This window comes from Watersipora subatra, chromosome 1 (genome assembly GCF_963576615.1).
Source record: "Watersipora subatra chromosome 1, tzWatSuba1.1, whole genome shotgun sequence".
NCBI lineage: Eukaryota > Metazoa > Bryozoa > Gymnolaemata > Cheilostomatida > Watersiporidae > Watersipora > Watersipora subatra.
In genome coordinates, this window is record NC_088708.1 from 8160333 (window position 1) to 8183303 (window position 22971).

At 35.8% G+C, this 22971-nt stretch overlaps 1 protein-coding gene and 1 long non-coding RNA gene across 2 annotated transcripts; both read left to right on the top strand.

Moving 5' to 3' along the window:
- Positions 1-702: 702 nt before the first annotated feature.
- On the top strand, positions 703-15117 carry LOC137385801 (uncharacterized). Its single transcript, XR_010977805.1, has 3 exons — positions 703-840; positions 2776-2852; positions 14982-15117. It is a non-coding gene; the product is annotated as an uncharacterized lncRNA (long non-coding RNA).
- Positions 15118-15266: 149 nt separating this feature from the next.
- LOC137397275 (5-hydroxytryptamine receptor 1D-like) lies at positions 15267-16496 on the top strand. Its single transcript, XM_068083566.1, has one exon. It carries the CDS (start codon positions 15283-15285, stop codon positions 16477-16479), a length of 1197 nt encoding a protein of 398 aa, XP_067939667.1. The 5' UTR covers positions 15267-15282; the 3' UTR covers positions 16480-16496.
- Positions 16497-22971: the final 6475 nt, after the last annotated feature.

Sequence of the window (22971 nt, forward strand, 5' to 3'; positions counted from 1 at the left end):
TCCATCATTATTATTGAATATGAACATTTTCGTCCGCCGTAGTTAGAAGCTTGTTCTATTGCTCTCGGCATGCGATGCTCTTCTGCAGTGTGTTAAAGTTGTAGCGAGTGGCAGCGCTGTCAGGTATAGTCAGAGCTCATCTCTGCTTGCACCTGCAATCATATGATATCTATATTTGCGTTTAATTATCGAATACACCAGCTACACACAGAAGTAATTTATCGGAATTGAAAATAATTGCTGCCGTATTGTACATTGAACCACCGAAGAATACGGATGTTCTCTGAAAATTGATAAACTACATCCGCAGTGAGTTCCATGGCTGAGAGGTAATAAGTGTTACTTATTGTTACATTTTTCAATTTGCATTTTGTGTTTTTTTTCAGCGGGAAAACCTTGTAAATTTACCACCAGACACTAAACACTTGAGTCTAAACTTTGGGCCTTTCCTAGTCCTAGATAGTGAACTGCTGCAGGTAGCTGTATTCTTTCGTGCAAAGTGTTCCTTGTGTTGTAAAGTGTGACTCTCTTGATAGTCAGTCACTGGTCTGATAGAGCATTGATAGCAATGCGTAAGCGTCATCACATTATGCAGTCTTACCTATATTTCTTACTGTACGCTCAAGTAACTCATTATAATCAATGATTATTGTTGTGCCAAATGCTTTTCATTCTATTTTGTGTGTATCTGGCAATGCGAGTGGAGTGTGCGGCGTGTGCTGATTGATAAGGGATTTTGCTGTTCAACTTGTCGACTCGCAAGCTTTTATTCCGCCTTCTATAGTCAAAAAGAGTGAAAGGCGGCAGTATCTATTAAACACATGCACTGATACAGAGCTTGTAAGTTAAATCACTCGTCTCTACCTGTCATTCAGGGCCTAACAACTCCTTGCCTCTACTGTCCACGTTTTTTCTGCTTGTTTTGGAAACCTCATTCATATTTCTCTAGCCATCTTGCGCCGTAACAATAACAATGTCACTCTCTCCCCCTGATTTGGTTAATCTTATTTATCCTTTTTTGTCGTATAGTTCTTATATTCACTTTCTCTCATAAACATAAAGTAAGCTCTCCCAATTTTTTCTTGATGCAAGACAGGCGTGTCTCAGACATTTCTCATTGGCATGTTATATTTCTACTGCCACTAATTCAAAGAAAATGTTCTGTAAAAAAGCATTCATGCACCCTCAACAGATATAACACAACCTTTATGTAAATATGTTATACCTTCGCTCGCATTTTCATGTTATATAATAAGTGTCTGTCGAATAAAACCAAAAAATATTCTTGCTGTCATTGCTCACTTTTTTCATTATTATTATTCACAGATCATTCTTACAATTGACAGCGTTTATTACTATAAAAGGACTGCCAAGGAAATTCATTTTTGGTAGGATTACTGATTTCACCGCATTACTGCTTTTTACGTTTTTTGTAACTTATAAAAACACAACAGAAGAGTGTAAATCAGGTAGAGCTATGTCAAGGTCCTGTTGGCATCCTGCCAGCTTCCTTTAGAAGTGACTTTTCTTCCCTCTTAGTTCTTTCACCTCTGGTCATGGCGGCTCAAAGAAAGCCTTCATCGCAAGTTCCTTCTACGGATATTGTGCGGACGCAACTTACACACACTGCTCATTGATAAAGGTGACCTGATGCTATTGAAAAGCTTCATTGAACTTGGATCATGTACCTCCTCCAGCACAGTAGATCGCTGTTTGCTTTCACTTCTTTGCGCTGTACTTTGTGGCTGCTCTGCACCTGCCGTACTGTATTAAGACTTCAAGTGCATGAGCATTAGAAATGGCATAAATGCTGCCAAGCTTGGCAAGCACCTATCAGTAGACATCGATATAAAAGATAGCAATTATAGATGCCATACATTCCACTGGCTGGGCCCATTGTGCTAGCTCACTTTTTTTGCATTTGCCAGCTTTTCAGAAGCCCCAGCTTTTCAGACGGCTCAGCTTTGCAGTCACCGGAATTTTCAATGCAAGAAGTTTTAGTGGCGCAGCCAAACCGATGGCACTACATATATGAGAAGGTTGTTTTTAACCTAGCACATCATATGAATGTAGTGTGAAAAATAATGGTTTAGCAGAAAAGAGTTAGTTTGCTCAGGACATAGCATTAGAAGCCACAGGCTACATTGAGTAGCCTGTAAACCAAATGCATTGCTAGGTGGAACCTTCCTTTTAAAATTATCTCATTATATTCCTTCTAAACCTATCTATGCCTGTGTACCATGGTATCGGCTGTTCGATGTCAGTCCGGCAACAAACCATGAAGAATGGAGATGTGCCTGCACCTTCATGTTATATCAATATGTGCCTGCACCTTCATGTTATATCAATAGAAGTCAAAGTTTCTCTTTTTTTTATTTACCAGGCGAGCGATAATGAATAATTTCAAAGTCTTTCACGAGAACACTATTCATACAATAGGGTTGAACGATTGGTTTGGCTAACGCTGAAAGAGGTCATTGATTCCAGCAAGGCAATGAGCTCACAGTGCCCTTGTTTACAATTAGTAAACACTGGACTATTGCTCCAACCTTATAGGATCATGAGATTGGTTAACTCTGTTGAATAGCTGCAGTGCTTACAGCTATTTTTAAGCTCAGTTGTTCACAAAGTTTACTAACGCGGCTAAGAAATGTCGACTTATCATTTCACTCTGCGATCAAACACATATAGCCAGTCTTCACCCTGCGATCATACACCTATAGCCAGTCTTCACCCTGCGATCACACACTTATAGTCAGTCGTTACCTTCTGTAGGTTCTTACAGGAGCACCCGAGTTGCGCTGGAGATCTGAAGGGCAAAGGTTCTGCTGACACTAGACTCTTCCACCAAGGTATGGCTTTGCTGCATAATAGACTTGAGCAAGTTTTGTCAACAGTAGTTTCGCATACCTGAGTCATATCTGTCAGCTGTCAGCATTAGGCAAACAACGATGGGTTTGTGACGGATAATATAGTCAGTAAAACAGTCCAGAAAGAACTTTATTGCAAAGCTATTACATTGATATAACGATATATATTATTTTATTTCTAAACACATGCATACAATAATTTGACTAGTTCAGCTGACATTGTGGCTGGAGTTTTTAAAAAGCATCTAAAAGCATTCAACTTTATACAAGTTGATTTGGAATTACAGAAAAATATTACAATTTTATGTTGAGGTTTTTTCCATACTTTACCTTTTTAACACTTAGCTGATGAGTTGTCATTAGAGTTTAAGATAAACAGAGATATATAATTGTAGTATGTTTAGGTAGTTGTATAGTGGCTCTTACAATGTTGACTACTTTATTATATCACCAAGCGAGTAGATTAGTCTATTTTAAATATCTTGCGATGCTCCTATCGTATAGAGTGAAGTGGATTGCATGCGCGTCTGTGATTTGTTGTCTAGTTGATGCCAGAAATGATATAAAGCACTGATTCCTTCCTAACTTAAGTTTCACTTTCTGTGTCTCTTGTTCCCACTTTCTTTATTCTGAGCATTTCATTTATATATTCTGAAATAGAATTCACTCATCAGATTTGGTTAAGAGAGTTATAGCCTTAGTATCTTATAGGCTTTGGTTCCAATACGCTTGGTCTCCTGTAGCCATCACCCGTACTAGTATGTTTAGAACAGACTCGTCATTGAGTAGTCCTAGACACGTCTTGAGCTGAATAGGCGAGGGCAGTCTAAAGAATTTATCAGTGAATAACACCTATTGAAATTTGAACCTATAATATAAACGAATGGAACTATTAATAGTTAACAAATCTGTTTGTATTTTTGTCATCTTACATTTTAAACAGTAGCCCAGACAAACAATGCTGTGTGTATAGTACAGTCTAGTGTAGTGAGACGATTTCTAATTGCTTCTCAAGCAATTTTCTTACCACCAAGCCGGGAGATTGTATGATGGCAAAGGATGCACATGAACAGTTCAATAAGAATGCGATTGATTACACCTATTAAAAAAACTTTGTCAATAAAAAGAAGGCATAAGGAAAAGCGTCTACTAGAATAGTATCTATTAACTAGCAAGTGCCATTACGGCTGTAGTCTAATCCATCCTCCGTTTTCTCAGCGACCTGTTTGCTGATGGAATAACTATTCGATACGGAAAGTTCTCTAAAATCTTCTGCGATCAAATTGGTTTCTAATTTTTTGCTTTATTTGCGTAATCCAAGTTTGTGATACAAAATCGGTGGGCTTGTCAGCAAGACTTCGATGGTCTCGAGCTGTTGTAGGTGCAGGATAATGGCTCAGTTTTGAGTTGGTGAAATCGTTACTGGTAAAAATACCTCTGTCCTCAGCCAATTATCTCATTGATTCACTTATTTGGCTTGAACTTATGATCAATGGATTGCTAATGATTAGCCTTTTATCCCGGAGTCACCTGTCGATCCACACACAGATCCCCGCACGCACGCATTACACACAAATAGAGCAGCGGCGACTCCAGTCATTTAAGGGTTACAGTGATTGGGAGACAGTTTAGTCACGACTGTGCAAGGGTGGGTTAGCTCAAATTCCGTTGATGCTCATATATACCACAGAGTGAAGGCTGGTTGCTGTGTGTTATCATGATTGTCATGAAGTTGATCAAGGTCGTTGACCATAAGTTCTCTATCATACCACTGGTTTCTTTGCCTTCCTTGATTATTAGTAGAAATACCTTTCAGGATTTTGAATTCTTGATTGTATATGTGGTATTGTTGAGTTGAACCCAACTAGCTAGTTTCTCGTTACATTAGCACAGTCATATAGAAGGCATATGAGTGCAAAGCCTGGTGAAAGCCACCTTGTTATGAATAGAATCAATCGTGAAAGTGAATGCAACCACCAATCTATTGAGTCAAAGCACCTTCAAGCCATGTCAAGTGTCGCAGCGATGAATGTGACGCAGAAAATCTTGAATTGTCACTGAACGTTGTGTGAAATATTCTTTCACACACTTTTTATATTTCATCTATATAAATTGCCAATACAGTAGGCGCTCCTACAACATGAATAGTCCATTCTAGGAATGTTTACGACTTTTACGTTATAGGGATTTTATGTTATAAGAACAGTAAAATACATGTAAATTGCAGAACCCGTTCTAAGATCTTTCTAAACTCACCCCTTTGGTCATGCAAAAAGGAAAAACTTGACTGAACTTTTTTATATTGTGGGCTGTACCGTAATTGCAGTATTATTGGTTTGTATTGACAACTTTTCTTTTTTTTCTGATCAATCTCACTGGTTTTATAGACCATGATTGCAGTAATTTTACAACAAGTTGATGGGGAGCGCACATCTTTGATGTTCATTTACACCAATGTGCTTTTTTTAAACATGAAAGTCTATTCCGCAAAGTAAAACTAATAACAAATGTTTTATATATTTACAATAAAGCATAACAACAAAATATTTTTACTATAAATTAGCCATACAACCTGTTTGTCATCTACCTGTACCTAAAGGTCAAGTTTAGGATAAAAGATAACTTTTGACAATACTCCAACTCGTGACATTCAGATTGGTGGATCGACGCTGTAACACTTGTACCAATCAATCGTCTTTAAAGGTTGACTTGCAACAAAATTCACATTACAGTTATTTGATATGAAAAGATTCACCCTGTCTTACTCTGTTGTGTTGTAGGAGCAAAATATGTGGAAAGGTGATTACAAGCTCTTAAAAGCTCAAAAACGAACAGAAAGTCGCAGCCATACGAGACCGCCGTAGTTTGGATGCTCTTTCCAAAACGGCTCAAATGTGATGTAGTTGTGAAAGATGGTTTCTGTTTACACTTTCATGCAACCTTATTCGTCGAAATATTTTCACAAATATACTTCACGCATTCAATAAAACTATGTCTATTGTTCTTACGCGTCTATTTTATCGTCATCGTAATGCTGTCACTTTTAGCAGTGGTATCTTATAACCTTCCTTAAAAATCGTTTAATTTTTAGCCTTAGCTTGAAGGAGTACATATCATTGTCTGATAATCATGACGAGCCTGTTGGTCACCTGTGATAATCGAAAAGTGCTACAGAAATTATTTGCGAAGTATTGGGTCACATGATCAGATTACGACTTGCCGATTAGACCAAACCGAAACAAAACTGTAAAATAGCGAGCCTCTATATTTGATACGGGGTCTTCGGTAAAACCCGAAGTGTTTGTCATAAACTAGTGCTACGATAAGTTTTATATTGAGCTTTTTATTGGCTTTTCAATTCACGTGAGAACATCACATGACAAGACAATACCCAAATTTCATGGCAACGTCATCGAAATAAATTGTAATCACATTTCCACATATTTGGCACCTACAACACAACAGAGTAAGACATGGTGAATCTTTTGATACCAAATAACTGTCATGTGAATTTTATTGCAAGTCAACCTTTAAGCATGTAAGAACACAGGCGCAGCTACCAATTCTCTGCTTTGTCGACACATCTGACGATTTATTACGACGAACTAGAATGTCAAGGAAGTCATATTTATAATAGGTATAATGCTACACGCACGACGATTTTTCTTTTCTCTCGCAAGTGCGGAAAGATAGATTATCATTCAAACCGAATGTGAAGAACTCGTTCGACTTCACATTTCACGTTAAATGAAATTTTTTACGTAATACGAACCAAAAACTTCACATAAATTTTTTACGTTATATGGAATTTACATTATAGGAGGTATACGCTATAATAGGAGCATCTACTGTAATTGGTTTTTCAATATTATATGTTTATGCAGTGACCAGGAGTTAAGGTACCTCTGGCATTACATTTGTTGTAAGATTTTTTATGCGTTCTTTACGCCAAGCTTACTCTGGAAGTTGGTTGTTATGATCACATGATATCGTCAGCATAAACAAAGCAAAAGATATTACGTATATCGATAATTTATTAAATATTTTGTTAGAAGAGCCTATACTAGCTGACATATGCGAATAAATAGCAATCTGTCATATTGAAGACTCACAGGCAAGGGGCATGTCGGTCAGCATACGCAAAAATCGTATCAATGTAGATCAGCTAAGCCTTAGGTAGTGCTTCTTTCAGTGAATGCCATATGCATTATGATAAACGTAAAGTTGATGAGCTTTCTCAGGTTTATCGTGAATGTCCTACAGACATCAGAGTAAACGCAAGGTTAGTTGCCTACGGATAACTTATATTCAGCTGATGAATAAAGTAAATCCTTTCTTACTCTGTAGTAATCATCATTTGATAAGCAATCGTTAGACAAAGGCTTCCCATGTGCTGAAAATCATAACTCTATGCATGGTATGTACAGTGCAATAAACACTACATACATGGCATTTTTATGGATATGCTCCAAATGCGCTAATGATGCTGCGGATGATGGCTTGTGACCTTACTATTGACCCCACTATAATCGCTCTTCCTTTTTTCACCCTTGTTATTACTTAGAGCTTTAAGCCTTTGTTCCTATGTACAAGTGCTGTACAAATAGAGACTAACGGTATTTCTTTAAACTAGCATAGCCTGCATCAAACACTTCCCTCTTTGCAGTGCCAACTGTGCTATCATTCGGAAATGAAGTAAGTTGCCGGGTGGCACTAGTTAACTGGATTACTCTCAGCATTGAACCTGCCGCTAAAAATTGTTATTTGATTATTCGCACTAAAATTTCAATAATTGTGAAAGTAAGACGCATATAGGCAATTTAAATTGAGAGTCGTCTCGCATTGAAATATGGCACCTCCTGTTCTTATTGACTATAGGGAATGATTAGGCTTATAATGGGAGGTCATTAGTGAGGGTTACTTGATCAGCCGAGTTCAAATTGGTCCGGATTCAATTGCTACCAATTATCTATATATAGATTAGCATATTTATAAATGGAATAGATATTTTTTGTGTGAACAAATTAGAATAATGGCATGCTCTTAGAGAAGTTAAACACTTAATGGTCGAATAGAGATGGAACAATATGGCATTATTTGATCAATTAGTCTTGCTTTGCTACTCTCTGTGTGGGCAGTCATATTACACAGTCGCCACTTCTCGTGCCACTCCCTTCAATGAAGCGCAATGTGTCATGCAACAGCAGGTACTTTTAGGTGCGCTCAGCTGCAACAGGGATTTGTGTAGTTGAGCTGAAGTCAATGAGAATGTGTCATGTTACGTGTAGCGCACCTCATTAGCTACTTCATGTAACGACATATGCTCTCAGGTGTCTTTAAATTGAACATGCACGCTGTTGTCTCTCACACTCTTAAGCCATTATCACGCGTTGCATATTTACTGCTCTGTTTATCAATAAATTAAACTATTTCAAGAGCCATCTGGAGCCATATTCGGAATAAAACCAGCGTCTTTAGTTGATAAGTAAATTTAAATTACCTATACAAAGTCCTTGTTTCCCATCTAAACTTCCACTCCGGGCGCAGGCAGAAACACACTCATCCTTATCTGATAACACATTAGCAGAGACCTGTTCCTCGAGTGCATCTATTTCCTTCTACTTCCCTTTTACACATTAGTCACTTCTAGGCCAAAAACGTCTTCAGCAGACTCAATTAGTAGTCTAGGTGTAATATGAAGTAGACATGGCCTGCAGGTTAAAGAGATTTGCCTGCTATAAAAATGCCGCTGAATGCCAGAATGAGCTACTGATCTTAAAATATGCGATTTTATGCTATATAAATTATACCGATGATATCATATCTTCAAAGAGTCATCTGTTCTAGAATTCTTCTCTGAAATTGCTTCTCTTAAAAAAATTGTTGGTAGCCTTGTGAGAAATAAGAGGCAGGAAAATAACAAGAGATAAATCTTTGTTCGACTTTTAAAATTTTTGGATTTATAGCGAGTGATGAAAAGTGTTTCTGTAACGAATGCAAACTCGGCATTTAAAGTTGTAAAATGTTGTTAAACACGAAGTGCCAGAATTTAAGTTTTCTCTTGTTCAACTAAATAATAATTCTCTCTTTCAGAGCGAACAATTTGCTCGAGGCGGCTTCATGATACAAACCTTCACTAATGCCTTCACATTTTTGCTCATGACTTTCTATTTTCTGAAAAGAATGACCTTTAATTTTGCACTTTATTAAAATCCTTTTTTCAATTTCAAATGAGAAAAGTATGTGAAGATATCATGCCATAAATCCAATTAATAGGATGATTGTACTAACTTCATCTCAATTTAAATGATAAAAACACTATGAAATGCAATACCAACCACTAATACCGGTACATGTATGCCTATGTATATATGTACATGTACATGTATGTGTATTTTATTTTATCAATTAGTAGAAATATAACGTTAAGCAAAATGAAGATATGGTTATAATATTAAGTTAAACAAAACAAATGAAAGCTCAGTTATTACTTGTTAAGGCATGATGAGGTCCGTGTGCGCAGTAGCACTGCAGCTAGTCCGGGTGCTGGGTCAACAGGAATTGGAAAACTCAAACAACAATTCTGGATTAATCTAGGCTTAACAAATGGCTTTTAACATTAACTCTAAAACTAGTAAATGCAGAGGTTTTGCGTAAGTCTATTTGAAGACTTCTATTTTGATAGTACTCTTTGTTCGATTGTTTTTTAACCTGGTGCAATCGGTTTCAACAAGTTAATTATAATCCATGTTTGATTGCAGTGTTTACATATTATTTCGGCTGTTAGCTTCTGGAATGCATAATAGTGACCTTTTAAAGAAGTTCTTAGAAGGTTTACCATGACTTTAACCTCTACACACCCGCCTCACTAGCCTTAACTATTTTTAAAATATTTGGTGAGACTAGAGCTCATTGTCTTGCCTAGCAGGAGCTGTCAAGCTGTAAATGTATGAACATTTAAGCTTCAAAATTCTAAAACTAGGATGCATGTACCTCAGTATAAATAATGTGTTATAGTCCATATTTATTTTGTATTTCAGTGTCTGTTTTTTTGGTTATGTATTATTTTTTATGGTTTTGATGAAGGTATTAAGAGTTACAGGAAACACATCATGGTGTTCTACAAAGAAATAGTTTGCGCTACTAAATTAGTTACATTTACCTATAAAACTTCTATCAAAGCTCAAATTATCATTACCTATAAAACTACTAATAGTCATAATAATGATGGCAACAAATAGTTTTTTGTTCTTTCGGTAACATTGCAACAAATGTAATAAAAGGTGGTATAATACCTATGCTTAAACTGATCTACTGTATTAGTATATTAGTATATATATTTGATATATTATAATATTAGTATATATATTTGATATATTTTTTGTCATTTTTGGTTGTAGTCTTTATTCAAAACTTCTAATGTTTATATCAACCACTAAGGATGACGATAAGCAAAATTATTTTACTATTTGAATTTGTTTTAATACTTCATTGGCTATAATGTTTTTTCAAAACAGCGATTTTTTCCAAATTATGCCATATTCTTAAAATAGTACTTGTTGATAATCCTATTTATAGCCACAATAGATATGCAATGTATGTGCCATAAACTCGCCAACTACCAACAGCTGACATAATTATACTAAATGATCTCTCTAGGATGTTCTAAGTGTGGTAGTCAATCTGTCATTATTTAACCTCTAAGCATTACCATTCTCTTGTTCGCTGTTTATGCTAACTGCACTAGTTTAGAGTCGACAAAACTTGGCTATAGTTGGGTCAGCTATTCTGAAAGAGCAATTTAAAATTTTATGCCTAAATGATTGACTCACTTTATGCCATATCTAGCTACGTGCATAAAATCAATTTTAAAAAATTGAATCAATCAATTCGGTTAATAAAATCTAATTTCGGGTATACTGTAGTAACACACCATCTATCCCACATATCATGTATTACTGTAGACCTTTTTTGGATTATTAGATATTGCTGAGCTGTAGGCTGATTGCCCACGTGAAAAAGCAAAGTAAACCTAACCTGAGTCCAATTAGGTTGGTTGCGCGTGTAGAGTGCTGCCTCAAAAAAGCTGCCTAATAACTTGAGCTGCCAGCTACTGTATGTATAGTTAATCATCTGTAATCATCGCTAGTTGTACACATTGTTTCCTGCTAGGTATGTATAGCTTTTTATTGGCATGGGTAATCATCAACAAAATGATGTTTTTCATTACATGCCAAAAGAAAGAAAACTTAACCACAATCCGCCATCAACGAGTCAAACACTCCAAAATGTTTGGCTACAGCAGCTTCCATATAGAACAACTTCAATTTAAACTCTTGTTGCTTTTTACTGTAAACTTTGAAGGCGAGCATATAATCAGCTCTGAAGCTCCTCAACATTTTAGTGCTGTCAATTCATACGACTAATAGCGCTGCCAACTCTAGGCTCTTAAAATGCACTTTTGCATATTCTTAGTTTCTACGCTTTCAGACCTGGGCTCTTATTGGTCAACACACTCTCTTCGCTGGGCTCTTATTGGTCAACACACTCTCTTCGCTCTCTGACAGCTGACAAACACTTGTGAGTTTACAAAGTTGATACTGCTGAACTTATGGTTCCCTATTGCTTCATAGTCTTTCCTCTTTAAACAAACGTTACTGCCGCAGCTGCCGGCCTGCTGCCTTTAAGCAATTTACAAAATGTTCTGATGCCTTTAAATATATCTTCAGCGGGTGTGTTTTGGTGGCACACACTAATTATAAATCATTTGATGAGTCAGATATCAGCTACCGTAATGTCCTTGTTTCTATTGAAACAATCGTGTTTGCAGCTCTTCAGAAACCCAGAGTAATTACTGCAAACGGCTGCATATTATCATGTCATCAGCAGTCTATACTTTCACTCGCTGCTCTCTGTGTTTTTGAGAGATCTCTATTTACAAAGTTTACTACACAGCGTAATCTAGAAGCTTCTGAACAAATGATTGAAAGTTGTCGCTAGGGTTTGTTAGCAAATGAAAAATGTTAACAGGTTATTTTAAAACAGTGTCTACCTCCCGCCGCTTTATTTTCAGCTAAAATTTTACCACATAACTCGGATCTTACAGCCAGCAGTTAAAAAATTTATTCAATACATTGTTGATATACAATAATTGTTCACATATGTGGCACACAACTGACCTAGAGAGATAAAAATGTTCATATAGGTTTAAAAGTTGTCACTATTGTTTACACCGACATAGTCACATGATTACACGCACCAAATATGGTTATAAAGCACATAACAAATAATGCCGCTCAACTGTTGAAAAAGCTTGACTTATTTATTATATCAAGATTTGATGTGGGTGAGATTGCTGAGTTGATGACTGAGAAAATATCGCTTTGACGTAAAGCACCAGCTCTCAATTTGTCATATTTTATACATGTATGTTGCAAAAGTTTAACTACTGAATTTAAATGTTGTCTGTGCTTTTGCATACCAGAATAACTCTGCTACTTTAGATGTTCTACAGTCCCACTTCAGCTTATGGTCACCTCTCCATACAAATGTCTTGACACGCTACACAAAATTTATAAAACAGGAAGTTATTTTTTTAGATGACGTACATTATTTCCCATAGCATTGCAATTATGCAAACAAAATTAAAAATTTCGTCTACATTAAAAATATTACATAAAAAGTAATGGAGAATATATTAAGTAAACCAATTTAAACCCAATTCAATTTGATCCATACATTTCTTTAACTCCCTCATCAAACTTACACATTCCTGAACCTACACTTCCGCCTACATGTATTTAAAGTAAAATAATGATGAAACCTTTTCTCACTAATTATTACTTTATCAATTTAGTCGTAATATAATATTAGGATTTTAACATGCAATTTTTCTGCAATTTCATGCAATGTAATTGTTTTAATGCTGTACACTTTTAATTGAATTACTTACAGTTTTTTTACTCCTATAAGAATATGCTCACCAACGTGCAACATTTTCGACATGCAAAATTATTAGAATACTAGATGGGTGACTATGAGTTTATTTCAAGATTAGAAATGTGATTCTAAAGATACTTTAAGGCAACAGAAGTAACATGTCAGCATCTTCATCTATCTAATTGAATTTCACAGTTTTTTTGAGTTATGAAGTAAATCTTTTTAACTTTTTGCAAGTTTTTATTAGCAAAAATTGGTAAAAATCTTTATGTGCAGGCAGCTGTGTTGAGATTAGTACTGATATATAGTTGTACTAGATGAATCCCCAAGATTGCGCGGGTAACAAAAAAGTGTTTTAGCGGTGTCAACTACAGATCTATACTGATTGAAATAGTCTTGGTGGCCGTGCGAGTTTAAGCATTGTTCTTCATGTATGGCTTCACCTCATCTGGTATGGCTTCACCTCATCTGGTATGGTGTTAAGCATGAAGCCATGAATGATTAGCTTGTACAATAAATATGTGCACAATTTATTCCATAGTTTAGCTAGTTACACAGCGTTGTGTATTGGACAAATGACTGTGTGCTGAACTGGAGGTTGTGAGTTCAAAACCAGTGCTCAGCAGATCTTTCATCTCTAAAACTTTATTGCTGGACATGCAAACAGACAAACAGATAAGCATTGAGATTTAGACTAGGTGAATTCCTGGCATTGCCCTGGTATTAAAAAAGTCTTTGCACAGAAAATTTATTTTTATTAATATATGCAGCATTTGCCATATTACTTTTAAACTTCATATCATGAGTAAAGCGTTTTGTGCAGTTTAAATAAATTAAGAGAAAAACTAAGAGAACTGTAAAGGTGTTTAAATGTGAAATAACTATCAAGTAATGGCTAAATGAAGTATGGTTTGTTACAATGGTTACAATGAAAAGTGAATTGATACTGATACAAATAAAAAGAATTGAAAAAAAAATCACTAATATGTTGAATTAATAATAAAAAAGAGTACATAGAAGTGAGTATACAAAAGGTTACTGTTGCTGCAAAAGCTATCCATCAAAATTTTGTAAACGATGATACTGTTATCTTTCGATAGTCGATATTTGCACAAACATAAAAATGAGAGATCGAAATAAAATACATCAGTGAAGCGCACGAGGGTACATTTTTTCACCAAATGGAGAGAGAATATTGAGGCAATTCTTACTCGAGAATGTTCATTTTCAATTTTCTGGATGTTGCTCTTTGCAATAACCGAAAATTGAAGATTGAAATTGTGCCATTACAGTTGCGCTGTAACGGAACATTTGAAATTAAAATTACAAACGAAGAAAAATGAATAATGGATTTTGAAAGAGTTTTTAAAATAATATCACACAAAAAATGCAAAAGATAATATTAATTCATAATAAAACATACATATTTAGCTTTAATCGTGATAAGGATACCGTAGAGAAATCCTTGTGGTCAGATGCGCGTGTTTGCATACTTGCAATTGCAATCATCGAGGGTTCAATTCCAGTACGGTGGGATCATAGAGTTATCTTCTCCTGACAACTCTATGAGTAGGATATTTGTTATTGCTAGATCTTAATTACTGTAGCTGGACAGGAAACAAAAACCAACTAAAGACAAGCATGAAGATTTATATATAAAGATGGAGTTACTATATTGAGAAATGTTTATTAAATTCTATTTTATACTTTATACGTTTTGCAATGAGTTATTAGTTCACCATGATTTATATCTGATGTTAACCTCGTTTATTATTAAGTGAGAAATTAAACAATAGGTACTCTTTAGGGTCTGCATAGTATAATGTTGTAAAAAAGTTGAGTCGATTCCATCTGCCATTGTTTTTATTGAAAACCTTATTATATTGTTATTAAATCACTTTTGCAAGTCAGCAATGTCTACAATCTTTAAATAAACTTAATGGGATTAAATAAGATCAAACGTTATAAAACAAGAAATTCTAAGATTGTTAAATTTAGCCGATCTTAAATTATGAAAATTTACTACTTTTGAGCACTTTAATCTGCAACTGGTATGACAATGAAGGCAACTTGACATTTAAGTTGTGTTAATCAGATAATGAAGTTTTTTATGCTTTCGACAAAAAGTGCCTACCGGTAAACGCAACAATAATTATAAATAATTTTTTTCAGGTTGTTATCAGAGCTGGCGATTGGCTTTTAGGAAACCTGCTGCCAGAGCATAATGCAGAATGAGAGCTGGCTCTCCTATCAGAATGAGGAGATGACTTTAGCCAATGTCAGCCTTAACACGACAGCCGACCTAAAGCTCAAATTTAACCCTATACAGACAGCGACGGTCATATTCTTCACATGCTTGCTTACTAGTGTTGTTATCGTTGGAAATGCACTCATTATAATTTCCGTGCAAAAGGTCCACAAACTGAGGAAGAATAAGTCAAACTACCTATTGGTGAGCCTTGCAGTATGCGATATGTTGGTTGGACTCGTTGTAATGCCCATGGCCATATTACCAGAAGTTTTCACAGAATGGCCTCTCGGTAAAGATATTTGTTTTTTGTGGGTAACCTCGGATGTAACGCTATGCACTTGCTCCATTCTGCATATAATGATGATCGCTATTGACAGGTACTGTATTATCACGTCACCGATGAGTTATGAGATGAAATATCGTACAAAGAAACTTATAGCTGTATATATACTAATCGCGTGGGTAGTCAGTATTCTCATTAGCATGACACCTGCTGCCATTAGCCATCCTCCAGACTACGGAAAGGATGGCAGAGGTTGCAAAGTGAATCAGAGCATAGGCTACCAGATGTATGCAACTTTTGTTGCCTTTTACCTGCCTCTCATAGTTAAGCTCTGTTTGTATGGTAAACTTTTCATGTTGTCACGGAAACTTGTGAAAGCAGAAGCTAAGAATCACCCGCATCTCGGTTATCAAGACAGCAGTTGCGATGATCAGAACTCGACACCTTCTGGTCATACTTCGTGCAGAGAGTCGCCTATCGTTGGAGTCAAGAATGGAGTGAATACCTATAAGAGCAAAGACTTGGTAAATGCCACGGAGTGTGTTCCTCTTAACTCCACTTTGCATGTAGGGCGTCACCTTTTGAATGATGTAATAACTCGATCTCATTCAGTCGGTGAAAATGATCTCAGACGAGACAAGGAGAAGTTGAACAATAATAAACACATATCGGTTTACCACTCGCAGCATTTGCCTGTTGTAGAGGAGGGCTCTAAGACCTCGACACACAAAGGACCAATATCAATGGCCAAGCGTTTATCTATAGCCGCTTCAACTCGTCTCTCAAGGCTCCTGCATCCCCCTCATGAACACAGAAATACTCCTAAAAGCAACATGGCTGCCATTAGGACATTAGGTGCTATTATGGGCTTATTCACTGTTTGTTGGCTACCCTTTTTTGTGCTCGCTGTAGTCGGGCCACTCTGTCCGACTTGTGAGATTTCACCAACCGTTTATAGTGTCTTCCTATGGATAGGCTATGCCAACTCATGCTTTAACCCTTTTATATATGCCCAGTTTAACAGAGAGTTTAGAACTCCCTTTAAAGAGATTCTCCGCTGTCACTGTCGGACTGTAGATGACTCTGTTCGTCACTCTGATTACATATACAAATACGGTGGTGAGAATGAGCACTAGTATACACGTCGATTCGTTGTTACACCCACAGTATGCATTTGATTGGCAGATGATATAGTTTTATCACTAAAATTTGAATACTATTGTATACATGTTCCTATTTTTGTTATTATTTTTTATAAAATACAAAACAGCTTAAAAATTAAGTGTAAATTTTGATTCAGTCCCTGAAATGGCATCTAATTTCCAGCTCGCTGCTTCATATATGAAGAGCTGCTAGAAGGAAGTAAACAACTTGCACTTAACAACCCGCTTAATCAAATGAATCGCAGTCTGTGGCCAACACAAATTTATTCAGATGCTGTAAGTGTGGATAATGATTCCTTAACAAACAAAGTTTAAAAGAACAGCATCAGGCATAGGATAAGCAGCCTTTTCGCAAAAACATAAAACTGATTGGGAGTTGTTATACTGTTCTGCAGACGACTCCTTATTATAGACTCCATAATTTTAAAGCCGTTTTTATGAACCAAAATGTTTGAAAAAAACTAGTATGTTGGCAAATCGTTGTAACAAACTTTTAAACCAGCTAGCAGAACAAGCAAACATAATTTACATGGCAGCCGCTGTTGGTCACAATCAGTCATCAACCGGCAGCAGAAAATTAAAACTAAAACCACAGCTATCAGTTTATAAAATGCTCCAATGTTATGTTGGCAAATCACACAAAAATCTATAAAAGTAGCACAAGTAGTTACGTGAATATAATTATATATAACAACATAACATAGGAATAATAGTAACATACTCGGTATATATATATATATATACACTGTATATATATACATATATATATACACTGTATATATATAGATATATAGATTATATATATATTAGATATATATATATATATATATATATATATATATATATATATATATATATATATATATATATATATATATATATATATATATATATAACAACAACAATAAGCAAAAGACAAGAAAACGAAACATCACTTGGTATAACCCTCCGTTTAATAAAGAAGTCAGAACCAACATAGAGAGACATTTTCTCAAACTAATAGCAACATACTTTCCTCCAACGAGCAACTTACACAGCATCTTTAACAAAAACACTGCGAAGATTAGTTATAGTTGCATGAAAAGCGTTAAAGGTATCATTAACCATTGTAATAGCAAGAAAATGCCATCAACCAAAACTGGGAACAATATAAACCCAGGCTGTAATTGCAGACAACCTACCGAGTGTCCATTAAATGGTCAATGCCTTACTGAGCAAATTATATATCAAGCTACAGTAAGCACAAATAACAATAAAGAGACTTACACCGAAAATACGTTTAAGAAGAGGTGCGCCAACCACAAGTCTTCCTTCGTCAATACCAACAAAAGATCAGCAACCAGGTTAAGCGAACATGTATGGTCCCTCAAAGAGAAAAACAAAATGCATACCATCAAATGGAATATTATCCACAGATCAACAGCTTACAATAATGCTGCCAAGAAGTGCGAACTGTGCCTGTGGAAAAAATTATACATTATGTACAAGCCACATATGGCAACACTGAACAAGAAATCCGAAATGGTATCTGGTTGTTGACACTCTAGTAAATTTTTGCTAATAAACAGTTATTAGATTAGCTTTTTATTGTTTAGAATTTTAATATTTAGCCTTCGCACTTTTACTACTGCCATCAATTTGTAAATTTACAGTGCTCGCATGCCTCATTATAAGATCACTACCTAGCTTGTATGTTCCTACGTATATATAAGCTTTTGAGCATAAATGAATGTCACCTGATTGGTGTTTTTAACACGAAACTATTAGTGGTGTAAATATAATAGTCAAAATTCTTATCTTCTTTTAAATTATTCTATATATATACATATATATGTATATATATATATACTAGCTGTGCCACCCGGCGTTGCCCGTGTAATAGAAGAGTCTTTGGACAGAAAATTGATTTGTATTTAACATATAACAACATTTGCCATTATAACTTTCAAAGTACATATCATGAGAGAAGTGTGTCGTGTAGTTGAAATAAATTAAGAGAAAAATAAAGCAACTGTAAAGGTTTTAAAACTTTGTCAAACAACTGTACCTTTCAAGCTAGTAGCCTGGCATATTGCCAATTGAAAACTCCACTAAGCTAGTTAATAAGGTTAGGCTTCCAATGACGGTAAGCCATGACTTTGAGTCTGTATTGTTGTCAAGCTCAGCTGTTCTAATAATACATGTAACTCTAGCTGGATTTCCAACAGACGGATTTTCAGACGGACTTTGAGAAATATATATATATATAGATGTATATGTATGTATATATATATATGTATATATGTATGTATATATATGTATGTATGTACATACGAATGTACATATGCATGTACGTACGTATGTACGTACGTACGTATGTACATATGTATGTATGTATGTACGTATGTATGTACGTATGTATGTATAGATAGTATAAGAAAGTAGAACATAAAAAATAGACACATACAGGTTTTCACCATCCCCTTCAGCATGTTCATAAAACCTGTCGAACATAACATTTATTTCTGTCATTGGAATGTGGTTATTGAAGAATAAATGTAACAGTTTTAAAACCTCAGTGTGTCTATCGCCAGTCTCTGCCAATGCATCTGGCATAGGATGAGGCATCAGAGGCTCTTTCTGTTGTTTGTGGGCAAATTTGTTCCAGACACTACGCAGAGAAATGTGTATCTTATCACCATGAGCTAGCTCTGATCAATACGCAGATTGATGACTTCTATCAAGTCATTTTTGCTAACCTAGGTTACCTCTGTGCATCAAGTTGAATATACACTACTTTAAACTAGCAGGTATGAACAACCTTTCACCAACATGGAAAAACCTTCAGCCTCATGAAATAAATTATTCATTTGCCTATATAGTTTGCACAAACTGGGTACAAGTTCATGCAAATCATATAGGCAGATATAGTTTAATATTTAGCCAGCCCGGCAGCAACAGGCTCTCTAGTTCTAGTACCTCACTATCAACTTCATAGGTATGTACTTTTTAGAATTGCCTTCAAATTGTCATCAGAATTCATGTATTAAACTATAACTAGCAGGTCACTGTCCAGTAACTCATTATCTCCCTTTGAGATAAGAAGGTATGTCCTTGACAAAGTATCAGCAACATGTAGTTCCTTACTTGGTACACATTTCACAACTTTGTTCGAGTATTCTGAACATGCAGAAGCAGCCTCGGCAGCCTGAATTGAACCGTGCTGTTAGATGTGAGATGCTGAGAGCTAATGGCTTGTGATTAGTCTAGATATTAACAGTCCTACCATATGTAAGCATGCCACAGCCAAACACGTCTGCCAGAAGCTTTTTTCAATTTGAGTATAATTGAGCTCTGCTAGAGTTAAGCGCTGAGAAGCAAAAGATATAGAATGATTGTTCTGTAACAAGGCAGCTCCATGACCTGGAATGAACGCATCCACTCGCAATAACACACTCTTAGATGAGTCAAAGTAGGCCAGCAAATGATTTCTAGTTAGAGCTATATTGATCTCAACAAAAGCTGCCACTTGCTCTGGTCTCCATGAAAAGCGAGAGTCATTCTTTAGCAAAATAGTTCAAAGTTGTGTAACAGCTGCTAGGTTCGAAATTAGCAAGTAGTTTACTGTACCTAAAATACATTGTATACTAACTTTATCTAAAGGCATCTCAGCAATCGACTTGGTGGATCCAATTTGAGGCAAGACAAGATATGTGACTCAAAACAAGTGTCTAGTTTGAAAGGTATATTTTTCTGTTGCCAAGTCTTGGACATGGCAGCATGACACTGTACAACACCTACATGTATGTACAAGGTATCCCTCAGCCTGTTTTCAGTCTGCTCATCTTTCACCTCACTGACCTTTTTCTCAGCATTGTTACTGCACTTATTTGCAAAATGATTCTTCTGGTCACATTGGAAAAATACTTTGCGATATGCGAACTCTTCCCTGTAAGATGGTCACACCCACAAAACTTGCATTGGCATGCTACTTGAGAAGAAGAAGTCACTGCTGGAGCGAATAATTTAGACACAGCAGCTATAGACACAGACAAACTGTTCATTTGATATTTGGGCTAAGGATCTGTTACTATCAGCCATAGCTAGTAGTTTAGTATCTTCTGTGGCTCTAATGTTGTTAGTGTCATGACCCAACATCATGCCTTCATCTCTTTAAGCTGAGGATCAACTAAACCAAACACCACCTTGAAGAAGAGCACAAGCTCCTTTAGGACCTAAGGCTTAGGTTGCCAATGTCACAAACCGTAGCTGGGTTTTTCAGGTATTTAACAAAGCTGTCAATACTTTCACTCTCTGACTGCTTGAGGCTCTAAAAAAAACTACACAGGATATTCTGTCTAAGATTGTAGTAATAGTCATGCAACATTTACTATACACTCTCATAGTTATTCTCATCACCATCATTATCATATTCAGACTGCCTATACACCTCATAAGTTGGTAAATTCTAGTCTCTAGAACTGGCAGCCACAGTCGATCAAGGAGACAGCAGCCACAGCACTACTGAAGCAAGTTCCTAAAGAAGGGAGTGAGAGTACAACTCCAACTTTGAATTGGAGTTGCAGCAAAAGAGCTAGCTGATTCTAGCACATTCTCTGTTGCCACCTGTTAATTAAAAGCCAGAGGTATACAGAAATCAAATTCGCAGCCAACAGACAGCTTTCAAATGATCTGAGCCATTTGTATCATTTACCAGTTCTCACCAGTTGGTTTCAAATCATCCTCACCCGCCCACCTCAACAGCAATAAAAAATGACAGAAACAAACCACGATAGCAATCACAATAGCAAGCAGCAAAATGCTACAACAAAGACCAATGGTGCAGACGACAAAGACAACCGTAATGGAAGTCAGCTAAACAAAATCCAACTACAGAACAAAACAAGCAAAGGGGGAGACACACAAAACATATTTCACTGCTACCACAATGTCATGTTTTTGTAATTATTTTAGAGGTTGGATGACAAAAGTAACTTTGCGAGTAAATTGGCTGTGTAATTTTTAAGCTATTCACCATCTGATTCTTTTTACTCATTGTGGTAATTCTTGTTAATTCGGTGATCACTCGACCACGCTGACACACTGACAGAAATGCAAATATGTGAATCTAAAAGTGAAATTTATCCCAAGCTTTGCATGAGGGAGTATAGTAAACAAGAATAGTAGTTTTTAAAAATAAGAGTTTATTTGCACAGAACTATTTGTTGTCTAATACGACGTAAGTAAAATATTGTAAATACAATAGCCTTTGATAAAAAGTTTTCACCAAAGTTAGGCGTGTGGCATTGTCAACAACTTGCATTTGTAGCAGAATAAAATTACTTGATAAAAAAATGACATATTCAGCGGTTTTAATAGAAAATATTGTCTTATAAGCTACAGACTTGTGAGGCACTCCAGTTTTATTTCTCATAGTGTGCCGCTTGTTTAGGGGCAATTCAGCTGGCGGTTAGCTCATGAAGTAGCCCCAACATATTCTTCTCACAGGGAGCTCTTAATACGCTCTATGTAACTGTGGTAAATATAGGTCGATGAATCATTTTATTTTACTTAGTGTGCCACTTGTTAAATATATAAAAAACTGGCTATACACAATAACCAATACCAGTGAGTGATGACCTCCTAGAAGTAAAAAAAACAATACTTACATAAAAAAATTAAAAAAAGAAAAACCTGTCACTAATTGGGTTGACCCAGCAAAAATTGAACACAGTTTTTTTAGTGTTGACAGGGAGTCGCACAGCTCTATAATTTAAATTTGCTCTTTATGTTGCGTTTTGTTAAAGTTCCACTAATATTCCATATGACTGCCAGAGTATTGGAGGTATCTAATACCAGTAGTTATTAACTAACATGAACCCATATTAGTTACATTTGTCGCTTTATTTTCATGTTTTTTATGTTTTGTCTTCATGAATTGAAATTTATATTGTCTAATTATTATACTGTAGATATGGCGGATATTCATCTTATAAAAATTGTTTGCTGTAAAGTATATGTAATAATTCATGGTTTTTTACGGTGCCTATGTTGTTGCATAATTCTAGATGATTGCTACACTATAATTTTTGAATATTGTTCAGTGATAATTGTTGTGTAATATGGGGCAAGCAGGGCATCGTGATTAGGCGATTCATACATTTACTGCCTAGTCCAATTTCGTCGCTTATTGTAAACTGGTAATCAACTTCGATGCAAGCTTTACTCTTGTTTGAATCACAAAAGTAAATTAAATTATTTAATTTAAATAAATATTTAAATATTATTTAAATAAGATCATTGTCTGTTGAAGAAATCTGCTTATCCCTTGAAGGAAGTATAAGCACAACTGTACACTATTGTAAAGAAAAGTATATTAAAAAACATTAATGTTCTAGTAAAGAGTGTAGCGCTCTTTTGTTGGTTTCAGTAAGTTGTAACATAAACAGCGTTGGGTTCAGTGCATTCTGTTGATTACAGCAGAGC